The 25,015-nt window shown below is 41.0% G+C and overlaps 2 protein-coding genes across 4 annotated transcripts in view; one reads left to right on the top strand and one right to left on the bottom strand.

The window, feature by feature from the left end:
• SLC18B1 (solute carrier family 18 member B1) overlaps positions 1-15,329 on the bottom strand; it is a 32,934-nt gene extending 17,605 nt beyond the window's left edge. For 2 of the 3 annotated variants that reach the window (XM_084889585.1, XM_084889586.1), the window contains exons 1-5: positions 15,207-15,329; positions 6,535-6,826; positions 5,287-5,426; positions 761-856; positions 358-431 (exon numbers count right to left, since the gene is read on the bottom strand). In XM_084889585.1, the coding sequence (XP_084745711.1) occupies positions 358-431; positions 761-856; positions 5,287-5,426; positions 6,535-6,607 (383 nt within the window). In that variant the 5' untranslated portion in view covers positions 6,608-6,826; positions 15,207-15,329. Of the gene's footprint in view, positions 1-357; positions 432-756; positions 857-5,286; positions 5,427-6,534; positions 6,827-15,206 lie in introns of all 3 variants that reach the window. The other variant, XM_084889587.1, reaches the window with a different exon arrangement.
• Positions 15,330-15,556: 227 nt separating this feature from the next.
• Positions 15,557-18,684, top strand: RPS12 (ribosomal protein S12). The gene is made up of 6 exons (XM_084889595.1): positions 15,557-15,664; positions 15,808-15,858; positions 15,999-16,115; positions 17,661-17,763; positions 18,162-18,263; positions 18,593-18,684. Exons 2-6 carry the CDS (start codon positions 15,845-15,847, stop codon positions 18,653-18,655), a joined length of 399 nt encoding a protein of 132 aa, XP_084745721.1. The 5' UTR covers positions 15,557-15,664; positions 15,808-15,844; the 3' UTR covers positions 18,656-18,684.
• Positions 18,685-25,015: the final 6,331 nt, after the last annotated feature.

Raw genomic sequence — 25,015 nt, 5'->3', positions numbered from 1 at the left:
CCAAATCCAGCCCGCCAGGCGTTGCAATGTGGCCCACACCGCGCTGTCATCACTGCACTCCGCTGTCAGTTTATGACATGGTGAGTTTATGACTGTTCAGTAAACCATACGGCCCGTGATTTAGGCTGGATTTTAGATTTTGGCCCCTTCTCTGATTGAGTTCGACACCCCTACCCTAGAGGGTTCTTTTTTTAAAACCAATGTCACTCATCCTGTTTTCTACATCACCCAACTCCCTTCACCATTAATCACATGCAGGGCACTCAATAATCAGTGTTACTGATTAATTACCATTTTAAACTGAAGATAGATTATGTCACATATTGAACCTCCCAAACTTATCAAAACATGACTTACCCAAAGATAATTGTGACTCCTCCTGAGACAAACATTCCTGATACAAACATGAATTTTGCTCCAATCTGTACAAGCTATAATAAATGTCAAAGAAAGTGGTAAATTGATGACTACTACAAGTCTATATATTGACATAAACAAATATACTTTATCAGGAACTATACCATTTGGGAAATATATAAGCAGTTACTACAGTAATTCTTTAATAGAATAAAAACATAAACTTCTTAAACCATAAAAGAAGTTAAAAATCAGTCAACTCTAAGAATGGAACTGTTAACAGTGGCACAATTCATAAAGTATAATGGTGGTTATTTCTGCAACAATGGAAATTCTAGATTGATAATATAGCTCATTGTATAATTTTTAAAATGGAAATGTTCATATGAATTTTAATACTTGCATATTTTCCAAAGAACAAAGATGCCAGCAGTTCAAACAAAGCATAGCATCCAAAGATCATCCCGATAACTGTATTGCTGGCTCCTTTCTTTTCAGCCTTTAAAAAAAAATTTGAAAAGGAATCAATTTTGAAAGACAAGTTCACATCAGTGTAAAAAAAATCGAGCTATTAGATATGAGCATCATCTTGTCACCTTTATCTGTGCAGTAATTTTAAAAATTATCGTTATAAAATAAACAGGATGGAGAAGTAAGGAAAACTATACTAAAACTTAGTCTGACATGAAAATAATTCACTCATCATGCTCAAACATTAAAAAAAGAACTATCATATAATTCAGCAATCTGTCTTCTGAGTATATAGCAAAAGAATTGAAAGTGGTGTCCGAAAGAGATATTTGCAGCATTTTTCACAGTAGCAAAGATATAGAAACAATCCAAAAGTCTATCAACAAATGAATGGATAAAACAAATGTGGTATATACATTCAGTGGAATATTATTCAGCCTTAAAAAAATAAGGAAATCCTTGCATTTGCAATAACATGGATAAACGTTAAGCTCATGTTATGTTGTTATCACATAAAAAAAAAGAAAGAAAAAGAAACATTAAAAAACTCACAAAAGAATACAAAGGAATATTTGTAGGTGATAAATATATTTAGTAACTTGATTGTGGTGATGACATCACAGATATATGCATATGTCCAAACTCATCAAGATAGATATATTAAATGTGTGCAATTTTTTGTATATTGATTATGCCTCAATAAAACCTCTTCCCCCCCAAAAAAAATTTGTTTGCTTTAGCTGACAAAAAAAAAAAAATCAGAATTAGAAAGGATAAAAATGTATAAACAAAAGCAAAACATCTAAGCTGAAGAAATGTGGGCTCTACTTCATCCATGGAACTAAGTGAACAGTTAATCTTGACATACTTCCATTATGATATCTGTGGGAAAAAATATTTATAGGTGATAAATATATTAAATAACTTGACTGTGGCCTTTGCCCCTGTTCCTGGTACAGAACTTCTAAAACCCTTGTAATTTTCTAAGTGATAAAAGCACTAAGTGATAAAAGCACCACTTTCTCTGCATATCTTCTGTTCTAATATTTGTTTTTTTACCCTAGTTTCTAGTACCTGGTGGCAGGAGAGAGTGGAGAGGTTGACTCTAAAGCACTCGGAATCAGCCATTACTAATAACCACATGAGATACTGGTGTGGAGACAGGCGAGATATCATTGTAAAAGACACCACTGATGACATCCTAGCAAAGGTTGTGCTCTATGTAGACTGAAATATGAAGTCGACATGTCTATTACACAAAGGTCAGGTAGTCTATGAGTTGAATTGTGTTCCTCAAAGTTCATGTATTTTGAAGTCTGAACTCCCAGTATCTCAGAATGTGACCTTATTTGGAGATAGTCTTTACAGAGGTAATCAAGTTAAAACTAAGTCAGTGGGTTGGCTGTTATACAAAATAACTTGTATCCTTATAAAAAGGGGAAATTTGGGCATGGATATGCCCACAGAGGGAAGACAATGTGAAGAGACACAGCCAAGGAGACAGAACTGGAATAGGCCCTTCCCTCAGCGCCATCAGAAGGAACCAACCCTGCCAACCCCTTGATCCTGGACTCCTAGTCTCTAGAACTGTGAGACAATAAGGTTCTGATGTTTAAGTCACCCACTTTGTGGTACTTTATTATGACAATCCTAGCGAACTAAAACAGGTATCTCAAAAAGAAAGTATTACCAAAGGAGTCACTGAAGATGTAGAAAGAACATTCATGGGCCAAATTACATTATCATGTTTTTTGCTTAATAGTTCTAAATATTAAGTTCTGGAGTTTGGAAGAAAATATGTAATAGTTATAGCAACTGAAATTTATTGGACCCTTACTATGAGCCAGAATCCTATTAGGGCTGTTTTACATGGTATCTAAGAACAATTAAATAAGGGATGTATTTTTAGTTCCATTTACTAGATGAGGACACAGACTTGCAAAGTTTCTGGTCACTGCAGCCATGACAGTTTCCACTGTGTGCATATTCCCACATTCTCTATGGAAACAGGATGCGGGTGACAGGATGTCCTAGAACCACCACACCAGCAGCTGAGTACCACTTTTAGAGCATGGATCCTGCTTCACATTAGCAAAGCGAGAACTGCTATGCAAAGCAATTTTTGGTTCACATGTAATCCTCAAAGGAGGAAGGTCTCAGAAAAAGGAGTAGAAACAGGAATCCTGTCCCAGAATTTAATAATGGCCCTGCTTTCCCTGTGCCTAATCAACTCTGGCTAATAGGAAAGGTGACAGACCCTATAGGAGGAAGGGTAAGTTTGGGCAGGACATAAGGCTTCAATATGGAATGTAAAGGAAGAGCTCACTCTTCATATCTAAGCCTTTTTAAGTTATAATGCTTTCTCTCCTACCTCTGTCTTTTCTTCAGCCTTCCTTTCTGCAAGCAAGAAACTAAATAAAAAACATAACACACACCCTAACCGGTTTGGCTCAGTGGATAGAGCGTCAGCCTGTGGACTGAAGGGTCCCAGGTTTGATCCCGGTCAAGGGCATGTACCTTGGTTGTGGGCACATCCCCAGTAGGAGGTGTGCAAGAGCAGTGATTGGTGTTTCTCTTTCATCAATGTTTCTAGCTCTCTATCCCTCTCCCTTCTTCTTTGTAAAAAAAAAAAAAAAAAAAAAAAAGAAAATCAATAAAAATATATATATTTAAAAAGTCTCAGAGAGGGGGGGGGAAAGGGGGGGGAGAGAGAGAGGAGGTCCTGGTTTTCCTTTGTTTGTATTCCATTAAGAAGATATTAACATTAATTTCACTGAGTTCCACCTGATCCAGGAAATGGCCTTCTAACTTGTTGGTCTGCTTACTCCAGTTCTTCTGCATCTTAATTCCACAGGCTCTAGTCATCATTATTTTTTTCCCAAAACCCAAGTTTGGCCAGGCCACTCTGTTGTTTAGACACCTCTGCTGACATCACACTGACTAAATCTTTGGCATGCATCTCACTGACTAAATCTCTGGCATGCATGTGAGGGGTATCTTTGGTCCTTGCATTCTACTTCCAACCTGCCTCCTCAGGTCCTCTGCCTCCAATCAGACCTCGCTCCGCTCCGGGCCCCAGCCACACCAGGTTGTCTGCTGTTCTCCAAAAACATGCGATTTACTTTGCAAATCCTGTGACTCTCTCAGCTGCTTCCCAGGACACCACGCCTGTTTTTCACCTGGGGAACCAACACTTCTCCAGACCCGCCTTAGATTTATCCTGTGCAGTCACTGCCACCGCCACCCTTCTGCCCTTCCCTCCCCAGCTCCCACCCTCACCGGGGCAAAATTAACCAGTTCCTCCTCTAATGTCTCCTAACGTTCTGTACACCCTTTTCTTAAAGGATGTCCAAATACCTGGAATTAAAAAAAAACAAAACACACGTTTTCACTCCCAATGGACAGACAAGAGAGGGACGTTTTCCCGATCTTTCTCCTGCCCTCGCGTCCAAAGCCTCGCACTCTCTAGAGTGGGAAGTCGAGAAGTCATCCACTTCCGTTCAGTGAACAGAACCAGACTGGGTCAGACACTGAACTTCTGAGTCTGTTTCTTCGTTTACAACAGGATGAGAGTCTCACTCCTCTGCCTATCTTACGTACGGAGCAGCTGTGGCGAGCCGCTGGGCTAGATGTGTGGGTAAGTACGCTGGAAATGAAACAGCACTGGCTGGGTACGAAGTGTTACTGCTCTTTAGCCGAGAAACCATTTTTATCCTCTCTGTGGCACACAGAAGGAAGTTATCATTCCACGTGTTATCAAGGCAGTTGGAGGGCCGAGAGAGGCCAGAGCACTGAGGCGTGGGCAAAGAGCACAAATAAAACACGTGGGCGTGTTATCTCCCCTCTGCTAAGCCAGGACCGCTCCTTCCACACTGTCCAATCAGCCTCCGGGTTCCAGGTGGATCCGCTAGGGCCTCTGTGTTTGTGCCGTTATCTGCGCAGCAGTCTCCGACCGGTGGTCTGTGAGGTCCATGTAAAAGTACTCTAACTCCATGTAAAAGGCTATGATTACAAGGACCTAGTCCAGAGTAATCATGATTTTCCCATGGCACAAACATGGCCTCTAGATTCCACAAGAAATTCAAGTCAGAAAAGGGAATTCAAATGGACCACGGCGTCCTTTACTGTCTTAACCGGGACCTTTTGCAGTGACATTAAATTCTCAGTTATACAGCACAGCCCTTTTTTTTCAACTGCAGAAACCAAATAAAGGTTAATCAAACTACATAGTACACAAAGAAGGTCAATTATATTTAGGTGAGTTACCTCCGAAGATGATGTTCTTTTTGACTGGATCTTCTTCTGGCATCAAATATTTTATAGTAAGTCTTCTGTTGGCTAAAGTTCTCTACATCATCTTTGCTATTTGCTAATCTTTACATTTTACATATTGTAAAATTAAATAATTCAAAAGGCGTTTTAAAATGAAGAATTCATAAGGATATGAGAATGTCTCACCTCCTTGGGGAAAAAGGGTCCAAGGATGGAATAGGACATCATGCAGCCGAAGTTCATGGCAGCGGCCGATATCAGGACAAAAAGCTGCTCTCTGGAAAGCCGGCTGGGCGTCCCTCTGGCACTCGCTGCAGGGTCATCATCTTAAATGCAAACACACTGCAATCACTGGCATGCATTGCTGATTAGAGTACACACATGCCACTTCCCCGCACAGTCTGTGTGCTCTGAAGATAACACTTACTGAGCTAAGAGCTATTTTCAACATAGCACGTGTGACCACATGTAACACAATCCTTGTACATTACTGTAATTTTGAAAACATATCACTTTCGTTGACACAGGCTTCCCTGCTAGGATCTTAGTACAGAATTTATCAAACCATCTGCTGTTTTGCCTTCACCGTAAGGCCAATTTCTTTCACCTCAAATATATTCAAGAAGGATCAGGGAATAGGTACCCTCCAAAGGCTACTGCTCTCAAGTATAATGTGATTTCTCCAGTTCCTTGCTTCACCTGTTACATGAACTCAGTGTTTCAGGCCTGTCAGTGAGATGTTTATTAAGCATTGTAGGGCAGTACTGACGTTAAGAGTAAGGGGAAAACAAACTAAAAAAATCAAATGGCAAATTACAACGGGGTACTCCTGGAAAGCCAATCCCACAGATCTGTAAACCACTACTGGTTTTTCACACCCATTACTGACCTTCCACTGTGATTCATTTAATTCTTACTCCAAGGACTACATTTTCATTTAACTTAAAGACACCTGGTCAATGACTCAGTTTCAAACACCCACCCAGCAATACCATCAGGCATTTTGAAACTAAATGGTTTGGAGGGAAAAAAGGGAAAAGAAGTTTAAGTAAGAAAAACATGTTTGGTTTGCCCGATTTTTCAGTTTGTCTTTGCGGTGCAGGTGGGAAGAATCTGTGCCACATGAGGAAGTCTTAAGAAATTTTGTAAAATGTTTCAGTGAATGAGAAAGGGAACTGAGAGAAAGTTAAAAAGTTGGGAACAACAGCGGGGCCTCGACACATGATGCTTTCTTACTTAGCAGAATGCATTTGTAAACACGGCGGGTACAAGCAGAGCCGGAGAGAAGACAGAAGAGACCACACCAACTCCAGTCCCCGACTTTGAACCCCTTCCAAGAGGGTTAATGTTCGCTGTCCCAACCCTACTGCCAGATCCAGCTTTCCCCGTGGTCTCAGCAACAAACCAAGCTAATTGCAGTGAAAGAGACAAGACCTGAGCCTCCGAGGCGCTGCTCCCCGTCACCCTCTGGAGGTGATGGGCCCTCCGAGTCCCCCGGCGCGTCCATGCCCGGTGCGCGGACTGCTGCTCCGGGGAGGGGACCGGCGGAAGCCCGGGCGGCGGGCGGAGTCTGCTCAGGCTCAGCGGTGCCCGGTATCCCGCTGGCCCGCCGGCAGCCTCGCCCCCAGCTCCGAGCAGCCGCTCCTGGAGGCGGGGCAGGGCCTTTCTTTTTATTTAAAGATACAGGCTATTATCACTCTCCACCGTCTGGCTGCACGCCTTCGTTCTGTGTAAGAAAAAATACAAATAAAAGTAAGACAAGAAGGACGAGTCTATATTCCATAGAGTTGAACCCCCTACCTTACAATCGGTAATATGTATTCCTACTAAAAGTAAGAAAGGACGCTCATGTGGACACAGAGATAGCGTACTTCAACGGAAAGACACAGATGTGAGTTAGAAAATTGGGCTCATGCGGACTCTTTATCATTTTAAAAATATATATTTGTACTGATTTCAGAGAGGAAGGAAGAGAGAGAGAGAAGCATCAATGATGAGAATCATTGACGGGCAGGCTGCCTCCTGCAGTCCCCCTACTGGGGATCAGAGCCCACAACCCAGGCATGCGCCCTGGCCTCCTGGTTCATAGGTACACGCTCAACCACTGAACCATGCCAGCCATGCCAGACTCTTTATTAAAAATGGATTATTTTTCATAATGGGTAAATGATGGAGTGATATAATCATGGAAGCCAGAGATTAGTAAACTGGATATGGATGAACTGATGTGAAGTACAAGGAGTGGAAAAAATGTTTGCAAAAGCTATAATGAATGTTGAGCAATCAGCAAGGAGTGGTTTGGGAATAAGAACTTGAGCCAAATGCCATTTCAATCCAGGACACTTACTAGCTGCTTGTGACTTTGGGTGGCAAGGTCAGTTTCTCCACCTGTACGGCTGGGATTATGCTTATCTTGTAGGGCGGCTGTGAGCACTGGTGATAAGGTGTGGAGTGTTTGCTGCATGGATATGATGGTTGTTACCTTATGCTCACCTTCAACTTTCTGGCACAAAAATAGAGGTGTCAAATGTTTTCACCTTACCCACTGTTCCAAGATAAAACAAAAGACTATTGAGTTACCATCATTGTGACTTTATTGATTTTTTACAGAGAGGAAGGGAGAGGGATAGAGTTAGAAACATCAATGAGAGAGACATTGATCAGCTGCCTCCTGCACACCCCCTATTGGGGATGTACCACAACCAGGTACATGCCCTTGACTGGAATCAAACCTGGGACCCTTCAGTCCATAGGCCAATGCTCTATCCACTGAGCCAAACAGGTCAGGGCATCACCACCATTGTGACTTTAAAGATGAATGAGCCCCAACTAGCTCCTGCCCTCAAAAAGCATATCTCCTTCTAGGAGATAAAACAGACACTGATTAATAACTTATTCTAATGCAATGAGTTCTATGATGTATATTGTAAGAACTGTTTACTTTGGCTAAATGAGTCCAGGATGGCTTCCTGAGACTGTGATGATACCTTGGGTCTTGAAGATTATGTAAAAACTAGAGGCCCGGTACACAAAATTCATGCATTTTTTGGGGGAGGGGGTCCCCTTAGCCCAGATTGTGAGAGGGCACAGGCCAGAGCAAGGGACCCCACCAGTGCACAATCGGGGTCGGGGACAGATGCAGGATGTTGGCCAGCTGGGGAGGGACCGCAGGAAGGCTCCAGAGCATGTCCAGCCCATCTCTCTCTGTCCCAACTGGCTGGACCCCAGCAACAAGCTAACCTTCCGGTCATAGTATCTGCCCCATGGTGGTCAGTGCATGTTATAGTGAGTGGTTGAGCAGCCTAAGCATATCATTAGCGTATTACACTTTGATTGGTTGAATGGATGACAGGATGACTGGACACTTAGCATATTAGGCTTTTATTGTATAGGAATTCCTGGGCAGGTCAAAAGAGCCTTTACAGCCATTCTAAACAGAAGGATTAGCTCTAGCAAATATGACCTTCCAGAATCTTTATGACCTAACTCTGTAAAGTTCTCCACTTTCATTTTACTCTACCTTCTCTCTCCGATGTAACATCAAACTGTATAGGAGAATTTCCATGAATAATTTCTTTGATGTCTAGATTCCCTTTTTTGTTCTCTTGTTCTGGACTGTTTTTTATGCAGATGTTGGGTCACCTAGACTGGCCCTCTAATTTATTACTTTTTTCCTAGTGTAGTTTTCATCCCTTTCTTTCTCATTTAGCTCTATCTTATCGAAAGTTTCCCCAACTTTATCACCCAAATTTTCAACTGAATTTTTCATTTCTGTTGTCATCTCGTCCCCTCTATCTCCATTCCCACCAGCAATCATTTTTGCATGTTTAATACAAATCTTTGTATATATTTTCATAAAATTTATATTCTTGTTTTGTGTCCATTTATTTTTATAATATATTTTATTGAGTTTTTACAGAGAGGAAGGGAGAGAGATAGAGAGACAGAATGGGACCTTTCATTCTGCAGACCGATGGTCTATCCACTGAGCCAAACCAGTTTTGGCTATTTTCAATTTATATAAAGGATATTGACATATCCCTATCTTTCTCCTCATTTCTGATCTCTACTTCTGCCCCTCCCTCCAGATGATGAGGGTTACATTAGAATATATTATTGCATTAGTTTTCTGTGGCTGCTATAATAATTTACCACAAACTTGGTAGATTAAAACAACACAGAACTGAAGATTAGAAGTTCAATATTAATTTCACTGAGCCAAAATCCAAAATGAAGTTCTCATCTCAATATCTCTAACTTAATCATGCTTGCATGGATCCTTTTTCTAAAAAAGCTAACATTTGCATGTTCCAGAGATTGGGATGTGGAGGTATCTTTGGGAGCTATGATCATCCTGCCATGATGATCTATTTACATTAGGGGTGTCGAACTCAATCACAGAAGGGGCCAAAATCTAAAATCCAGCCTAAATCGCGGGCCGAATGGTTTACTGAACAGTCATAAACTGACAATGTCATAAACTGACAGCGGAGTGCAGTGATGACAGCGCGGTGCGGGCCACATTGCAAGGCCTGGCGGGCTGGATTTGGCCCGCGGGCCTTGTGTTTGACACATGTGATTTACATTGTTCTATGACAGTGGTCTGCAAATTGCGGCTCTTGTCTAATGAGTTTGCTGACCACTGACCTACACCCTCGATTCCAATAATTACAGGCTGGTGTTGCTCCTTGTGATTAAGCCCCTATCCCAGTGGTCAGCAAACTCATTATTCAACAGAGCGGCAAACTGTGGCTCGCGAGCTGCATGTTGCTTGCGAGCCAGTTTGCTGACCACTGTTCTATGATCATCTAGAGACCTATATACACATATGGAACACTTTTTCCCCCCCTAACTAAAATGGAATAATATGGTCTCTGTTTAAATGACACTTCCTCAGAGAAGTTCATTCTTTTTCCTTTATCCAAAATATAGCCTCAATCACCCTTTGTCCCTTCAGCCTTATTTTTCTTCCTAGTATTTGTATCAGCCTATTGCTAATAAAATTCCTGTTGCTAATAAAAGAAACAACTTTTGCCAACTTCAGCAGAAAATAAAATTTATCCTAGATTATCAGGTGGCACATAGAATCACCAGGAGGACTATATGCACCACAAAGAGGCTACATGCCTACAATCACACTTACCTAGGCCCCACCTAGGCCCCACCACTGTATTAATACAATTTAATAATGAATTTTATCAATTTTATCTGCAGCCTGTGAGGCCAGTGGAGTTAAGCACAAGACATTGTAGTTAGAACCTGGTCCCCACTTCACTGGAATGCTGCCACCCTTGCCAGAGGGATTTTAGTTAGTACCAGCTTCTTCCATTCACTTGCATTCATCACATAAGTCAGGTAGCGAACGTTCTCCAACTTTGTTCTATTTTTTCAAAAGCAATCTGAATATTCTGGGCCCTTTGAATTTCTGTAGAAATGCTGGAATCATCTCTCAGTTTCTCCAAGATACCTGGTGGGATTCTTATTGTGATTTTGTTGACTCTATAGGTCAACTGAGGTAGAAATGACATCCAGTCAATACTGAGTGTTTAAATCAATGACCATGATCTCTCTCTCTCTCCATTTATGTAGATATTCTTTAATTTCTTTCAGAAATGTTTTACACTTTTCATGTGGATGTATCACATACTTCATGTCAAATTTATTCCTAAATATCTTGGCTTTAGAATTCATTAAAATGGAATTTTGACATTTAAAATTTTAAATCATTTGCTGATGCTATATAATAAAAGGTTAATACGTAAATTGACTGATAGGTGGAATGGCTGGTCACTATGATGTGCATTGACCAGGAGGAGCAGATGCTCAACACAGAAGCTGCCCCCTGGTGGTCAGTGCGCTCCCACAGGGGAGCACTGATCAGGCAGAAGCCCCGAGCCAGGCTTATGGCTGGCAAGCGTAGCAGTGTGGTGGAAGCCTCTCCTTGCCTCTTAGGCAGTGCTAAGGATGTCTGGGAGTGGGCCTAAACTGGCAGTCGGACATCCCCCAGTGCTCCGGGACTGCGAGAGGGCGCAGACTGGGCTGAGCCACACATCCCCACAAGTGCACGAACTTTGAGCACCAGCCTCTAGTTGTATATAAAAGTAAACTAATTTTATATTCATCTTGTCTCCTGAAAACATTTAAATTTCCCTATTATAGTATTTGTTTTATAGATCCTTTTATATTTTCTATATGAACAATCATGCCATCTACGAATTTTACTATTTCCTTTCTGCAGTATATGCTTTAATTTCTTTCACTTTTTGGTACTGACTAGGATGAGCAATAAAATGTTTAATAGAAGTGATGAAAATAGAGATTCCTATTTTGTTCTGTTTTTAGGGAAAAAACATTTGGTCCTCCCCTATTAAGTATGTTAGCCACAGGTTTTTCATATATGCATTTTTAAATATATATATATATATATATATATATATATATATAATCGATTTTTTACAGAGAGGAAGAGATAGGGATAGAGAGTTAGAAACATCGATGAGAGAATCATTGATCAGCTGCCTCCTACACACCCCGCACTGGGGATGTGCCCGCAACCAAGGCACATGTCCTTGACCAGAATCGAACCTGGGACCCTTCAGTCCTCAGGCCGAGGCTCTTATCACTGAGCCAAACCGGTTTCGGCCATATATGCATTTTATTTATTTTTATCAAATTCAGGAAGTTCCCTTCTATTACTAATGTGTTGAGAGATTTTAATACAATTTAATAATGAATTTTATCAAATATTTCTTCTGCATTTATTGAAAATGGGTTTTCTTATTTGTTCTGTTAATATGATGAATTATACTGATCAATTCTCTATTAACACAACCTTGCGTTCTTGGTATAGACCCAATTTGGTCAGGACATATTATCTTTTTTATATAATGTGAATTCAATTTGCTAATATTTTGTTACGGATTTTTCTATCTATAATTCTGAGTAATATTGACCTGTATTTCTCTTTTCTTCTGTCGAGTTTTGGTGCAGGATAATCTTGGACTCACAAAGTAAGTTAAAAGTTTTCCCTCTTCCTGTATTTTCTGGTTAGTTTACATAAAATTAATATTATTTTTTCTCTTAAATGTCTGGGAGAATTCATCAGTAAAACTATCTTCCTTCTACTTTTTTTTTTTTTTTTTTCATTTACTTTGCTCTTATTTTTCATGCTTTGGAAGCTAATATAATTGATTTAAGCCCTTTCTTTTCTAATGTTAGCATTTAAGGCTTTAAATTTCCCTCTAAACACTGTTCTCACTATATCCTACAAACTATCATTCAGTTTGAAATACTTTCTAATTAACTCCCCCCTACCACCACCTTTTAAAACTCTTTTACCTATAAGTAGCAGTTCTAATTTCCAATTATCTGGGGATTCTCCAGATATATTTATATTACTGATTAATTATACTGTGGAAGATTTCTATTCTGAAAGATTTCAATCTTTTAAGATTTATTGAAACCTGTTTTATGGTCCAGTGTACATCTTTGTGAACAGTACTATGTGCACTTGAAAATAATATTCTATAGTTGTTTGAAGTAGTATTCTCTAAAAATCAATTAGGTTAAAGTGACAGTTTTGCTTATATCTTCTGTGTCCTACCGTATTTTGTCTTACTGTTCTGTTAATTTCTGAGAGAAGGATGTTCAAATATCCAACAATGTTTTTGGATTTTGTTTAATATATCCTTAAATTTTGGAAGCTTTTGGATATTATTTCTTCAAATTTTTTTTCTATATTATTTTCTGTCTCCTGACATTTCAGTTGCAATTATGTTAGAAGTACATATTTAATTACATGTATGTTAGACATTTTAATTTTGTCCCACAGATCACTGAAACTCTATTCATTATTTTCAATTGTTATTTTCTTTCTGCTTCAAGTTGGATAATTTCAGATTTATCTAAGCTTAAAGCATATTGTTTTGTTATCTCCAATCTGCTGCTAGGCCTTTCAATGAATTTTTAATTCTCATATTTTACATTTTCTTTCTCAAATTTCTATTTCATCCTCTTTTATAGTTCCTATTTTTCCTGTACATTCACTGAGAATTTTTAAAAACATTCTTGAGTAATCTTGCAGACACCTTAATGATAGGTTTCTTGCCTTCAGAATCGAGAGACAATACATCTCTGTTGTTTAATCCACCCAATTTTTGATCCTATGGCAAGCCCAGAAAACTAATACAAAGTATTCTTAGATGAGAAACCCAAATTTCAACTGTTTCCTCTTTTTCTGCTTAACACTGCAATACCCCTTTCTCCACCTATGCAACTTTTTTTTTTTTTTTTTTTTTTTTGGTAGTGCAATAAAGTAGAACCAGATATATTGACCACCATGAGATGTTGAGGCTTCCTTGAATTCTCAGTGCTCTCTTTTCAACATTTGGGTCATCATCTATATATACAAAAAGCTAATATGCAAAGTGTTCGACCGGAAGCCATGTGTGCTGACCACCAGGAGGCGGTGTGGAATGAAGGAAAGCCCCAGCCACCAGCTGGAAGGCCCCCATCGACCTTGATCACTGGCCAGGCCTAGGGACCCTACCCGTGCACAAATTTCTTGTAGGAGGCCTCTAGTCCAAATAAATGAAGGGTTAGAAGCATGATCTTTGATGGCCACTGGGCTCAAATACCAGCTTTCACATTTACTGGCTGTGAGACTTTGGGCAATTCTCTAAGCCTTGGTTCCTTTACTTGTTAAAGGGGAATCATACCAACACTACCATATAAGGTTTCAAAGATGATCAAGGAAGAAAAGCTATGACAATAATTTAGCACGTTATCTGGTGCATAGAAAGTGCTAAACAAAATTATTGACTATGATTTATTGTTCCTAAAACAAACTTTAGAATTTATTTTTCATACATGTCAGATGCACATTTGTGCACATTATGTAAGTATTATAATCTGCTGGTATAAGAATGACTGTAGCCATTGGCTTCTGTTCCACCTTTGGCTATATCTAAAATTGAGAAGAGGTAATCTTAAAAATGAAGTAGGATAATCTATATTAAAGAAGTCTCAAGCCACCAGAGTGTCCTTTAACTTCATTTCTGGGAATAGAACCTATTTCATAAGTAGGAATAGAACCTATTTCATAAGTAGGATTTGAGAGAGAGAGAGAGAGAGAGAGAGAGAGAGAGAGAGAGAGAGAGAGAGAAAGAAAAGTGTAGCTCCAGTTCTAAGAAGGGAGGTTTCAACTGATAGAAAATTTATAAGGTGAAATGTCAAGGCATAGGCCTATGATACTTGATTCTCAATAGATTACGAGCTGCCAGAAGATAGAAACCGACCACAGAACACGCCGAAAGGTACTGTCCGCTGTTCCTGGTCAGCAGCGCTGGCACCTATGCCAACTGGCTTGGCGACGGGTCAGGAGAAGTTAAAACAAAAGGAAAAAAATTTAAAAAAACTACTGCGGGGGGGAGGGGGGAAGGGGCAGGTGAAGACATATGCTAGGGGGTAGGGGAGGCTGGGGGGAGGCCAAAAGGAGGGGAAGGAGACACATGTACTATTATTTGTAATGCTTCAAACAAAACAAAAAATCCAAAAATGAAAAAGCCTGTACTGATTACATTAGCCTGCTTTTCACGTATTTGCACTGAAAATGTGGATGGGGAATGGCTTGTCTCTGCAAAATTCCAACCGCTGCTGCCCGGGAAAGGCAGAGTTTAGGGACCGCGGACTCCGCTCCTGGCCGCGCGGGTCCGGCCGGGAAGTGAAGGCCGGACCCGGCCTTCCTCGCCGTCACTGCAGACCCGCCCCGCCTGCTACCCTGTGGGTGTCTGCAAGGCAACTACGGAGGCCGTCTGCGCGGGGTAACAGGTTCAGGGTACAATTTAGCGTAAAAAAAAAAAAAAAAAAGAAAGAACTTCCTGTAGGACCAACGACATTGAGACACCTTTCCTTTTCTCTCATCCTCCCGAGCAACCTTCAGCCAGAAGCAGCCTCCCGGCTGAAGGTTCCCCTTGGCTAACGATGGCGGGGAGCGTGGCGGCTGCCATGTGCTTAGAAGGCGCGGACACGTGTCGGCTCGCGCCAGGAACACGCGCGCACACGCACACACACGCCCACACACACACACACGGATGACGATCACTCACAGAACGACACATTCACGGACGTTCAGAGTGACTTCCAGGCGGACAGAGAGCGTTCCCACTAAGGAAGGAGGCAAGGCTGCGCGGGCGGGAAGCAGTTACAACGTGACGGGGTGAGGGTGAAACTGGCGCCCGAGCGAGCCAGGGAACCGGGGGTCTCCCACAAGCGCGCTTGGCCCTCCTCACGCTCCGTAGAATGTGCTCTCTGGGCCTCCGCAGGCCACGCCCCGGCGGAGGAAAGATCGATGTGAGGCTGCCCGCGTCGCTGCCTGTCTCGCGTCCCAGCGATGGCCAGAGTAGCAGCATCCTATCTCCAGGCCCGGCACCACCAGAGACACCTCTTCCAGGGAGAGCACTGCGCATGCGCTCAGGGGTCCTGGACAGCCCTTAAATACCGTCAGGCGCGCGCGCACAGTCTCTTTCCCTGCCGCCGCGGAGTTGCGCGGAGGCGGAGTCTTGGGGTGAGTTCAGGGAGGCGAGGGTGGCGATTATGGTGCACAATTATACATTTTTTTTTCTTTTTTGCCTGGGTTTGAAGAAGTACCAGGGCCTAAACTTAATCCTTTAATTAATAGTTTCCTTTTTCTTTTATTTTGTGTTACAGTGCGTTCAAGATTCGGCTCTACCCATAACCCACCGCCATGGCCGAGGAAGGGTGAGCCGGGGCCGGGAAGGTGGTGCGGGCTCTGGGTCCGTCCTGGCGCCTTAAGCGTGCCTGGCCGATGAGTGCTGAGTCCGAGGCGTTAGGCGGGGTGCGGGGGATTTACTTGGTCGTTTTGATTTGTTGCATTTCAGCATTGCTGCTGGAGGTGTAATGGACGTTAACACTGCTTTGCAAGAGGTGCTGAAGACCGCCCTCATCCACGACGGCCTCGCGCGCGGAATCCGCGAAGCCGCCAAAGCCTTAGACAAGTACGTGTGTCAGTCTCAATACTGTGGGTTTGGAACTGGAACAAAACCGCAGCCGAGGGAAGAGAGCGTGGAGTTCACGGTGTTAGCACAAAAGTTCCCAATGGCGTCCGCTCGACAGGAAACCTAGGAAAAGGTACCAGCTCAGATTTACGTGGCCCACTTAGCCTGTGGGTTTCTGTGTTTGGAATGGGGATGGACACGTGGTTCGCAAAGGAAAACTACAGTTTTGAATGATGACTTCAATTGTCGGATACCCCTTCACTCCTTTGATGAGTGAAACCTAACAGTCTGACAAATCTGTAGTTGTGGGGCGCATGTCACGTCCTAGGGCAGATAGGAACTTGCAGGTGGCGGCTTGCAAAGTTAAACCTCTTTAATGAGGCCTGCACATTGGTTGCATCTGGACTTGTAGTAAAGGAAGTCGTTTCAGAAACGTGAATGTAGAATTACACTTACACATTATTCAGTTTAGTGTCAGGGCTGGATACACTGGCAAAACTGCATGGGTTAACCATTGGAGAATATAAACGTCTCTAAGACGGGAGTATTTAAATCCGTCCAATATCAAGTGGAGACAATTGTTGGAAGTACTTGTCTGGCCTTGGTGTGAGTCCCCTGCACTGTTTGTATCTGGGCTGCGCTGCTGGATGTTAATGTCTGGGCCAGTAACAACAGGCAGCAACTCTGATCTGGTTTGTTATGTGTAACAGTCTTTGTTTTTTGTTTTAATTTTATTGAATTTATTGGGATCACATTGATTGTTAAGTTTCAGGTGTACAATACTATACAGCATCTGTATATTGTATGTATAGTATTGTGTCCCGTTGTTACCTCCCTTCCCCCTCCAGGTCTCCTTCCATTGCCATTTATTCCCCCCTTTACCCTTTTCTACCTTCCTTCCTTCCCTCTGGTAATCACCAAACTGTTTTCTGGATTTTTTTTGTGTTATTTTGTTTGTCTTTGTTTACGGTAATTCCTTCATCCTTGCTCCCCCAGTCCCCTCTCTACTGACAGTTGTCAGTCTGTTCCATGTATCCATGCTGGTTTCTTTATTCATTAGATGTTACATATGTATGGTGTTTGTCATTGACTGCCTTATGCAGTCATGGTGGGTAAGATTTCCCTTTTTAAGTGCAGGAGAGTTCCCAGTTCTCCGCATGCTCGCCAGCACTTGCTTGTTGATTTATTGCTGATAGCCTTCTGACAGGTGTAAGGTGGTAACCTCATTGTGGTTTTAATTTGCATCTCTGATGATGACTGATTTTGAGCATATTTTGATATGTCTATTGGCCATCTGTATGTTTCTGTTTTCACCACAGATTAATGAACAGTTCCCCTGCATAAATTTGCTAGTTTTGGGGGTTACTGAACACTTGAGGTTTCTGTGTAACCTGTAACAGGCTCATCAAACTAAAGCAGTTACACCAGTGCATGTGCTGCTTTTGTTTTGCCATCGTAGCCAGTGCAGACAACTCCCTTGTAAAGTGCAGTTGTAGTGGACGTAGATCTGAATTTTGGCTTTAATTGTTGGGTTTTGCATTTCAGACGCCAAGCCCACCTTTGTGTACTTGCATCCAACTGTGATGAGCCCATGTACGTCAAGTTGGTGGAGGCTCTTTGTGCTGAACACCAAATCAACCTCATCAAGGTACGTTACCTGGCTGATTTATCGCAACTGTTAAGAGATACTTTTGCTCAAAGAAAATTGGACCAACATGTTAGGAATAATGCTATCTGTAGGGGTTTTTGTCACCGGAGCAAATTTTGTGGTGTCCAGCTTAATGCTGGTTATGTCAAAGGTGGTTATAAAGCAGCTATTATTCCTACAGTACTAAATGCTAATTTTGGTGTTGGTGTGGAACAAACCAACACCTGTTAGGTGATCTTGGTGCTGTACATGATGACAACTGGCTCCCTCTACTGAATTGGTGTGAGGAAACTGCCTGTCACCCTATCTGACTACAGTACCATTTGGGTTTGATTTATTGTCAGTACAGCAACATTAACGCCTACTAATGTGGTGATATTTAAAATTCCCCCAAATAGGTTGACGACAACAAGAAACTAGGGGAATGGGTAGGCCTCTGTAAAATCGACAGAGAGGGAAAACCCCGTAAAGTGGTTGGCTGCAGTTGCGTGGTTGTTAAGGTAAGTCATTATCTGGGATGAAGGTTGTGCTGGGTTAACAGTATGTTTTCTGCCTGTTACAAAAAATAAAATTAAAAACAAACATAATGCAAGCCAGCCAATGAGTCTGCTTACCTGAATGTGTTGTGCAGAAGCTTAGAGAAAGCTGGCAATAGTAAAGCCATGTTACGAGCCTTAAAGACTTTGAAGTCATTAAGGTCCCTGAAAATGGCAATAAGTTTTAAATAATTTTCATAAGACAAGCTAATTTTAAAGTTTTGCTATAGTATTTATGGCTTGCTGGAATTTCTAAGTGTTATTAAAATGAAAATCCCATATGACTTTTTTAGGACTATGGCAAAGAGTCTCAGGCAAAGGATGTCATCGAGGAGTACTTCAAATGCAAGAAATGAACAAATAAACTTGGCTTTTGTTTATCATGTCTGGTTTTTGTGTGTGTGTGGAGGGGGGGAGGCAGTAAAATAAGGTCCTTGCAATTGTTGCAAAATAACTGAAAGCTTACTATATGTTTCCTTGGGTTTTTAAATGAAAGCCTACTTTCCTAAGTAACTTCAAGGGGAACAATCTAAGCAGACTGTTGTACTGGTGAATTGGTAATGACCAGGATACCTGAGGGAGGCGGGGGAGGGTCATTTATCATGACAGTTGGACAGCCTGGAGAAATAGTGTGAAGCCAGTCTAGTGTTGTAAATTAGAATCAGTGCATGTGCTGGACAGTGAGTGTATTAAAATAAGAGGTGGGCAGGGTTGTACTTAGACCATGAGACACCAGAAACTATCGTGTCCAGAGGTGCTTAGAGACATTCCCATTAGGGAAGGTCAGGTTGGCTATTCTCATTGATTTAAATAATGCTTCAATGGACTCTAGTCCCTAAGAATGGTATAAGTGATCTACATATTTCAAAGTCAAGTTGGGTGGGTTGTTGGTATGAGTGTAAACTTGAAACCAAGTAAGACTAGTGGACATCGGGTTAATTGGGATCTCCCCATGTTGGATAATCTTGCTAGACTGCACATTATGCAGCTGAACTGGAGCCAAGCTTGATTTTGAATGCATCTTGGGAATTTGCAGGTTTAATCCTTTGACCTGTAATATCACTAATGGCTGGTTGTCCTGGCACGATACTCAATGGTGGCGAGGCCTCAGATGTAAGCTCTAGAACTAATGTTTATAAAACATGGATAGCTCCTTTAGATGGAATAGTTTGGGTTTAGGTGCCACCATTAAATGTATGAAGAAAATGATAAATTTTATCTAAACATTTGAGTTTGTAGCTAGATTGAGCTGTTTTAATAGCAAAAGAACCATATATGTTGTAAAAGTTTTTTTTTTTTATAGGACATAATTTAGGCTAGGTAGGGAGGAAGCTATTTTTTTTTAATTTTTTTTTTTCTTGGTCCTTTTTGAGATTGGGTAGTACTCTTTCAAGTGATACTCAAACATTTTTGGCATGGGGATTTTCCACCTTTGACTCCCTAAGGCACATGTGTCAAACACACGGCCCGCGGGCCAAATCCAGCCCGCCAGACCTTGCAATGTGGCCCGCACCGCGCTGTCATCACTACATTCCGCTGTCAGTTTATGACATTGTCAGTTTATGACTGTTCAGTAAACCATTCGGCCCGCAATTTAGGCTGGATTTTAGATTTTGGCCCCTTTTCTGATTGAGTTCGACACCCCTACCCTAAGGGCTTCTTGCTATGTTCAGCCTCAATTGGCCTGCATGAGCCCAGTCAGCTTTGCTCAGTGATGGAGCATCTATCTAGGAACCAGGAGGTCAGGTTTGGATTTTTCTGGTCAGGGCACATGCCCTGGTTTTGGACTCAATTCCCAGTAGGGCATGCAGTAAGCAGCCAATCAATGATTTTCATCATTGATGTTTCTATTCTATCTCATCAATAAAATATATTTTAAAATCGGTCTGCCACGGTCTTTCCTCTCACTTAATTTGGCTTTTATCCTCTGCCAAAATATGGTCACCAAGATCTTTTAAAAAATATATATATATATTTAAATATATTTTATTGATTTTGTACAGAGAGGAAGGGAGAGCGATAGAGTTAGAAACATGGATGAGAGAGAGTCATCGATCAGCTGCCTCTTGCACACCCCTTACCGGGGATATGCCCGCAACCAAGGTACATGCCCTTGACTGGAATCGAACCCGGGCCCTTTCAGTCCCCAAGCTGACGCTCTATCCATTAATGTTCAAATGCAATAGATAGTAAACAGCCTTTTCCTTCTAATCTGTCAGCATTCAGCATTTAAAATTTCCTTCACACTGGTCTCGGCTATGTTCATCTTCATTCCCCTATCCATTTCCATTGTAATAGTTAAAAGAGTTCAGGCTGTTCGGTTATCTACAGCCTTCCTGGGACATTGTCCTGTAGCTTCCACTCTAGATTGCTATGACGTCCACATCTGTGGTCCTTTGTTTAGGCTTTGATCACTAATGGTGTGCACTAGATAGCTCTGTCAATATCCACTTGCACCTCAAACTTTGTCTTAAAAGGGAGATTATCTTTTCCTTAAAACCTTTTTTTTTTTTTTTTTTTTTTTTTTTTTAGTTCAAGGAAAGCTGTTGAACATAGTGTATACATAGTTGTTGCACCAAGTGTTTACATCCAATATGTGTTACTTCTAATTTCCCAAGCCCAGAGGCCTTGGCCACCCTCAACTCTTACTGTTAGCTGACTGTAATCCAGATAATGCAACAGCTTCCCAGGTGATTTTCATGCTAAATTGCTACTCCATTCATCCACACTGTTCCATTGTCACACCTGTCTGACTTAACCTGTTGGCTCCTGCTTCCCCTCAAAAGGACCCTTTTCTTTATCTGGCAGTTCCTGTCCTTCAAAGTCTGGCTAAAATATATAGTCAGGATTTCTATAGGTAGTATTCACAAGGAAGTCCATCCAAGCTGAAGCGCCAGAGCAGAAGCAAATGTTTTCATTTTTTATTGGGGGGGAAAATAGGTTTATGAAACCAGTTGCTGTGTGCACTTAAAATCTTGTTGAGCGCATCCCCATGTGCCCCAAATTAGATAAAACAGCCAAAAACTTGGTAATGCTTTTCTTACTCCTATGGATAATGAGGCTTGTGCTCCAAGCCAAATACTTCCATTTTCTATTGGTTAAATTTATTTTTTATTTTATTTTTTTGCCTTGTCTTGGGATTTCTATTATATATGTACTCTTGGTAAACCACTTTAATGCTTTAAAACGAGCTAGGACACCCATAGAAAATTTACAAAACGGCTGTTAATAGTGGTGTCTTAAAACGAGTTGTCCATCTTCAACTAGATTGTTGAGGCAGCTGAACCATTAAATGTTCAGAGGTTATAATCAAGAAGAGTGTAGAAATATGTATTAGTCTGACTAACCTCTAAAATGGAGCTTGGTTTCTCCCCTTACTCCCTTTTGGATGAATACATAGAATTGGGCTCAAGGAATATGTTGAGCACTAGCAAGCTTGTAATGCCTCTTGATCCTCAGGAGGGAAGGATATTTAGCCAAAGAGGAGAAATAAGATCACAGCTTTCACTGCTGGGCTGAGGATGGGGCAGGCTAGCCTGATGGCTGAGTGTTGCAGGCATTGTCTTCCCAGCCAGGATCCTCTGCTCAATCACAAGCCAGAAGACCAGAACTTGGCAGTAATAAATTCCTGCAAGAACAATGGAGGCAACATGGCTGGCCTAAGGAGGTACCCAAGAGAAAGGCTGTTAGGCTTTCCCATTCTTCCATGGAGAACCTGTTGGGTGAAGTCTGACTTGGTGGTGGCCAAGTGTTAGGGGCAGAAGTGTCATGGAAGCCAAAGATGAATCTTACAGAGGGTGATGCTATATGGGACTTGCACCTCATAAATACAGGTGTATCTCAGACATACAGCAGTTCGGTTCAAGACCACTGCAGAAAAGCAAATCACATGAATATTTGGTTTCCTAGAGCATATACTACAATAGTTATGTTTACACAATACTGTGTGCAGTAAGTACCATTAAGTGTGCAGTAAGTACCATTGTCTTAAAAAAAGCCATTACACATACCTTAATTAAAAATTTATAGCTTTGGGGGACTGGATGAGAAAGGTGAGGGATTAAGTACAAACTGATAGTCACAAAATAGTCATGGAGAAGTAAAGTACAGCATAGAGAACATAGTCAATAATATTGTAACTATGGTACCAGGAGAGTACTTGAAACATCTGGGTACCACTTTGTAAACCTGAAAGTAATACAAAATAATATTAAATGTAAACTGTAATTGAAAAAAAAAAAAAACTTCTAAAAAATGTCATCTGAGCCTGTTGCAAAAATGGCTCCTTTAGGCTTGCTTGTATTGACACATCAGAAGGACCAGGACTTGAGCTCTGCAGGCAAAATTAGTCATTAGTACTTAATAAAAACATGGGTTACACTTCAAATAGCGTACCGTATTTTCTGGTGTATAAGACGACCCCCTAATTTTACAGTTAAAACACAGGTTTAGGCCTATATTCGCTCTATAAGACTACCACCCACTTCCGAGGAAACACCAGTTCTTTTTTTAATAGACCGTCTCTCTGACTCTGGCCAATCTGAGCAGGCTTTTTACTAGAACACAGTGTAGCTTCGGGTACAGAACATCTATAATTTGCATGCATAAAAAGCCTGCTTGGATTGGCTGAGTTAGAGAGGCGGTCTATTAAAAAAAAACTGGTGTTTCCTCAGAAGAGGGGGGGTAGCCTTATAGAGCGAATATAGGCCTAAACCTATGTTTTAACTGTAAAATTAGGGGGTCGTCTTATACGCCGGAAAATATGGTAAGCACACCTAAAATGAAACTTTTCATTGCAAGCTATCAATAGTTTTCTTTTTTAATGTTTTTATTGATTTTTAGAGGAAGAAGGGAAAGAGGAATATTGATGACAGGGAAACATTGGTCAACTGCCTCCTGCATGCATCTACTGGGTGGGGATTGAGCTGGCAACCCAGGCTCTTGGTCCATGGGCCAACACTCAGTCACACCAGAGTGCATAAGCCAGATGTTTTGGTCAGCTTTTTATCTAAAACAGAGCCTAATCACAATCTGGCTTTTGTCTTGAAAGGCTTGGAAACCTGGGAGGAGAGTGACCCTAAGGATTCTTTACCTACGCTTAAAGGGGCAATTTTCCAAATTCTGACTTAGAGAGCATGAAGCATCCTTAAGAGTATTCCTGTACCTTTTTCCTTTGCTCCACATTCGCTGGCCATCTTCCTCACCCCATTTGCACTCCTATTTTGGTTTCTGCAGCAAATTGGCTTTGGGAAGAGAATGTGCCAGAGAAGCGCTTTTATGGGTAGAAACTCAGGCTCTTTCAAGTTTCATCTTTTTGTATGGACTCAACTGAGTTGTGAAACATAAAGATGGAAGCCCTGGTGACCATTCTGTCCTGCCAACCCAAGAGGTTCTGTTACCTTGCATTTTTTGGTAAAAGGAGAGGAAAATTACAAAGCATTGATTCAGAATGCCTTTACTTAAGAGAACACATTTATTACTAATTACAGGCGAAAGACTGGTTATAGCTGTAAGTGAAACTTTTGTTGGTTAAAGGAGAATATGTAAAATGTGGTACAGGTACATAATGGGATATTATGGCACCATAAAAGTGGACAGTGTAGAAAGATGTTTGTTAATATAAATCTTTTAAAAGTAATATAACATATACAATAAGACCATATTTTATTTAAAAAATAAAGGAATATAAAGGTGAATGCTGTCAGAATAGTTGGAAGGATATGCATCGGGTTTTTGTTTTTTAAATATTTTTATTGGTTTTTAGAGGAAGGGAGAGGGAGAGAAACATTGATGTGAGAGCTTACATCAGTCACTGCCTCCTGCCTGCCTCCTACCAAAGATCAAGCCACAATCTGGGCATGTGCCCTGACTAGGAATCAAAACAGTAACCTTTTGGTGCACAGGACAATACCCAACTAACTGAGCCACACTGGCCAGGGCCACATCAGGTTTTAAGGTTGTTTCTGGAAAGGTGGGTATTTTGCTGTACTTTTTCTTGTTTTTCTCCTTGAATCAACATGTATTGCTTTTGTTATAAGAAAACATTTTAAATTAAAGAAATGAAATTATGCTATAGGGTATCATTGAATTTCATTTTTAGTACCATTAATGTAAAAGTTTTTTAAAATTTGATGTTGTGTGAACAAGTGAATTTGTCTAGTAAAATTAAATTGTAAAAAACAGCTGAATTCAAACCTAACCAGCAGAGGGCAGTAAGAAGCTGGTCCCTGTGAGGGACCTGTCAGTGGAAAACAGGAGCTGAGATAAGAAGCAGTGGAGGTAGTAAAAAAATCTCACAGATTTACCCGGATTTTTCTGACATTGCTTAGCTCCATTTTTCCCTAAAGAACAAAGATAAATGCTTTAACCTTTAAAAAAGATATAATCAGTTAACAAAACAGGTTGTACAACATGATTTGATTTTGAAAGAACACGGATAGAGTGGTGTACACCAAGGTAATAATGGTATGTATAACTCAGTGACACATATATTTTAATTTTTTTCTTTTCTTTGATTCTTTGTATTTTCTAATTTTCTATGTTATGCATGTATTGCTTTTTAATAATGAAACACAATATTCTGAATTCTGCTTCTCTCTCTGTCACAGTCTTACATTTTTTTCTTCCTGAAAAATAATTCAGAACACTGCGCTTCTACTTTTTTAATGGATAAAAGGAGAAAACCCGTTCTAATTCCCTAGCATGTCTTCCAAGCA

The sequence above is a fragment of the Pipistrellus hanaki genome, assembly GCF_964339955.1.
Source record: "Pipistrellus hanaki genome assembly, chromosome: 7".
In the NCBI taxonomy this organism is placed as follows: domain Eukaryota; kingdom Metazoa; phylum Chordata; class Mammalia; order Chiroptera; family Vespertilionidae; genus Pipistrellus; species Pipistrellus hanaki.
The sequence above is the reverse complement of the archived record's forward strand: the minus strand, read 5'-3'. Positions and strand labels throughout refer to the sequence as shown.

What these genes read in the sequence shown, in the direction of transcription:
- RPS12 (XM_084889595.1), top strand. An exon ending in GCCGCCAAAGCCTTAGACAA is followed by an intron (nt 16,116 to 17,660) that starts GTACGTGTGTCA and finishes TTTGCATTTCAG; the next exon opens with ACGCCAAGCCCACCTTTGTG. An exon ending in ACCAAATCAACCTCATCAAG is followed by an intron (nt 17,764 to 18,161) that starts GTACGTTACCTG and finishes TCCCCCAAATAG; the next exon opens with GTTGACGACAACAAGAAACT.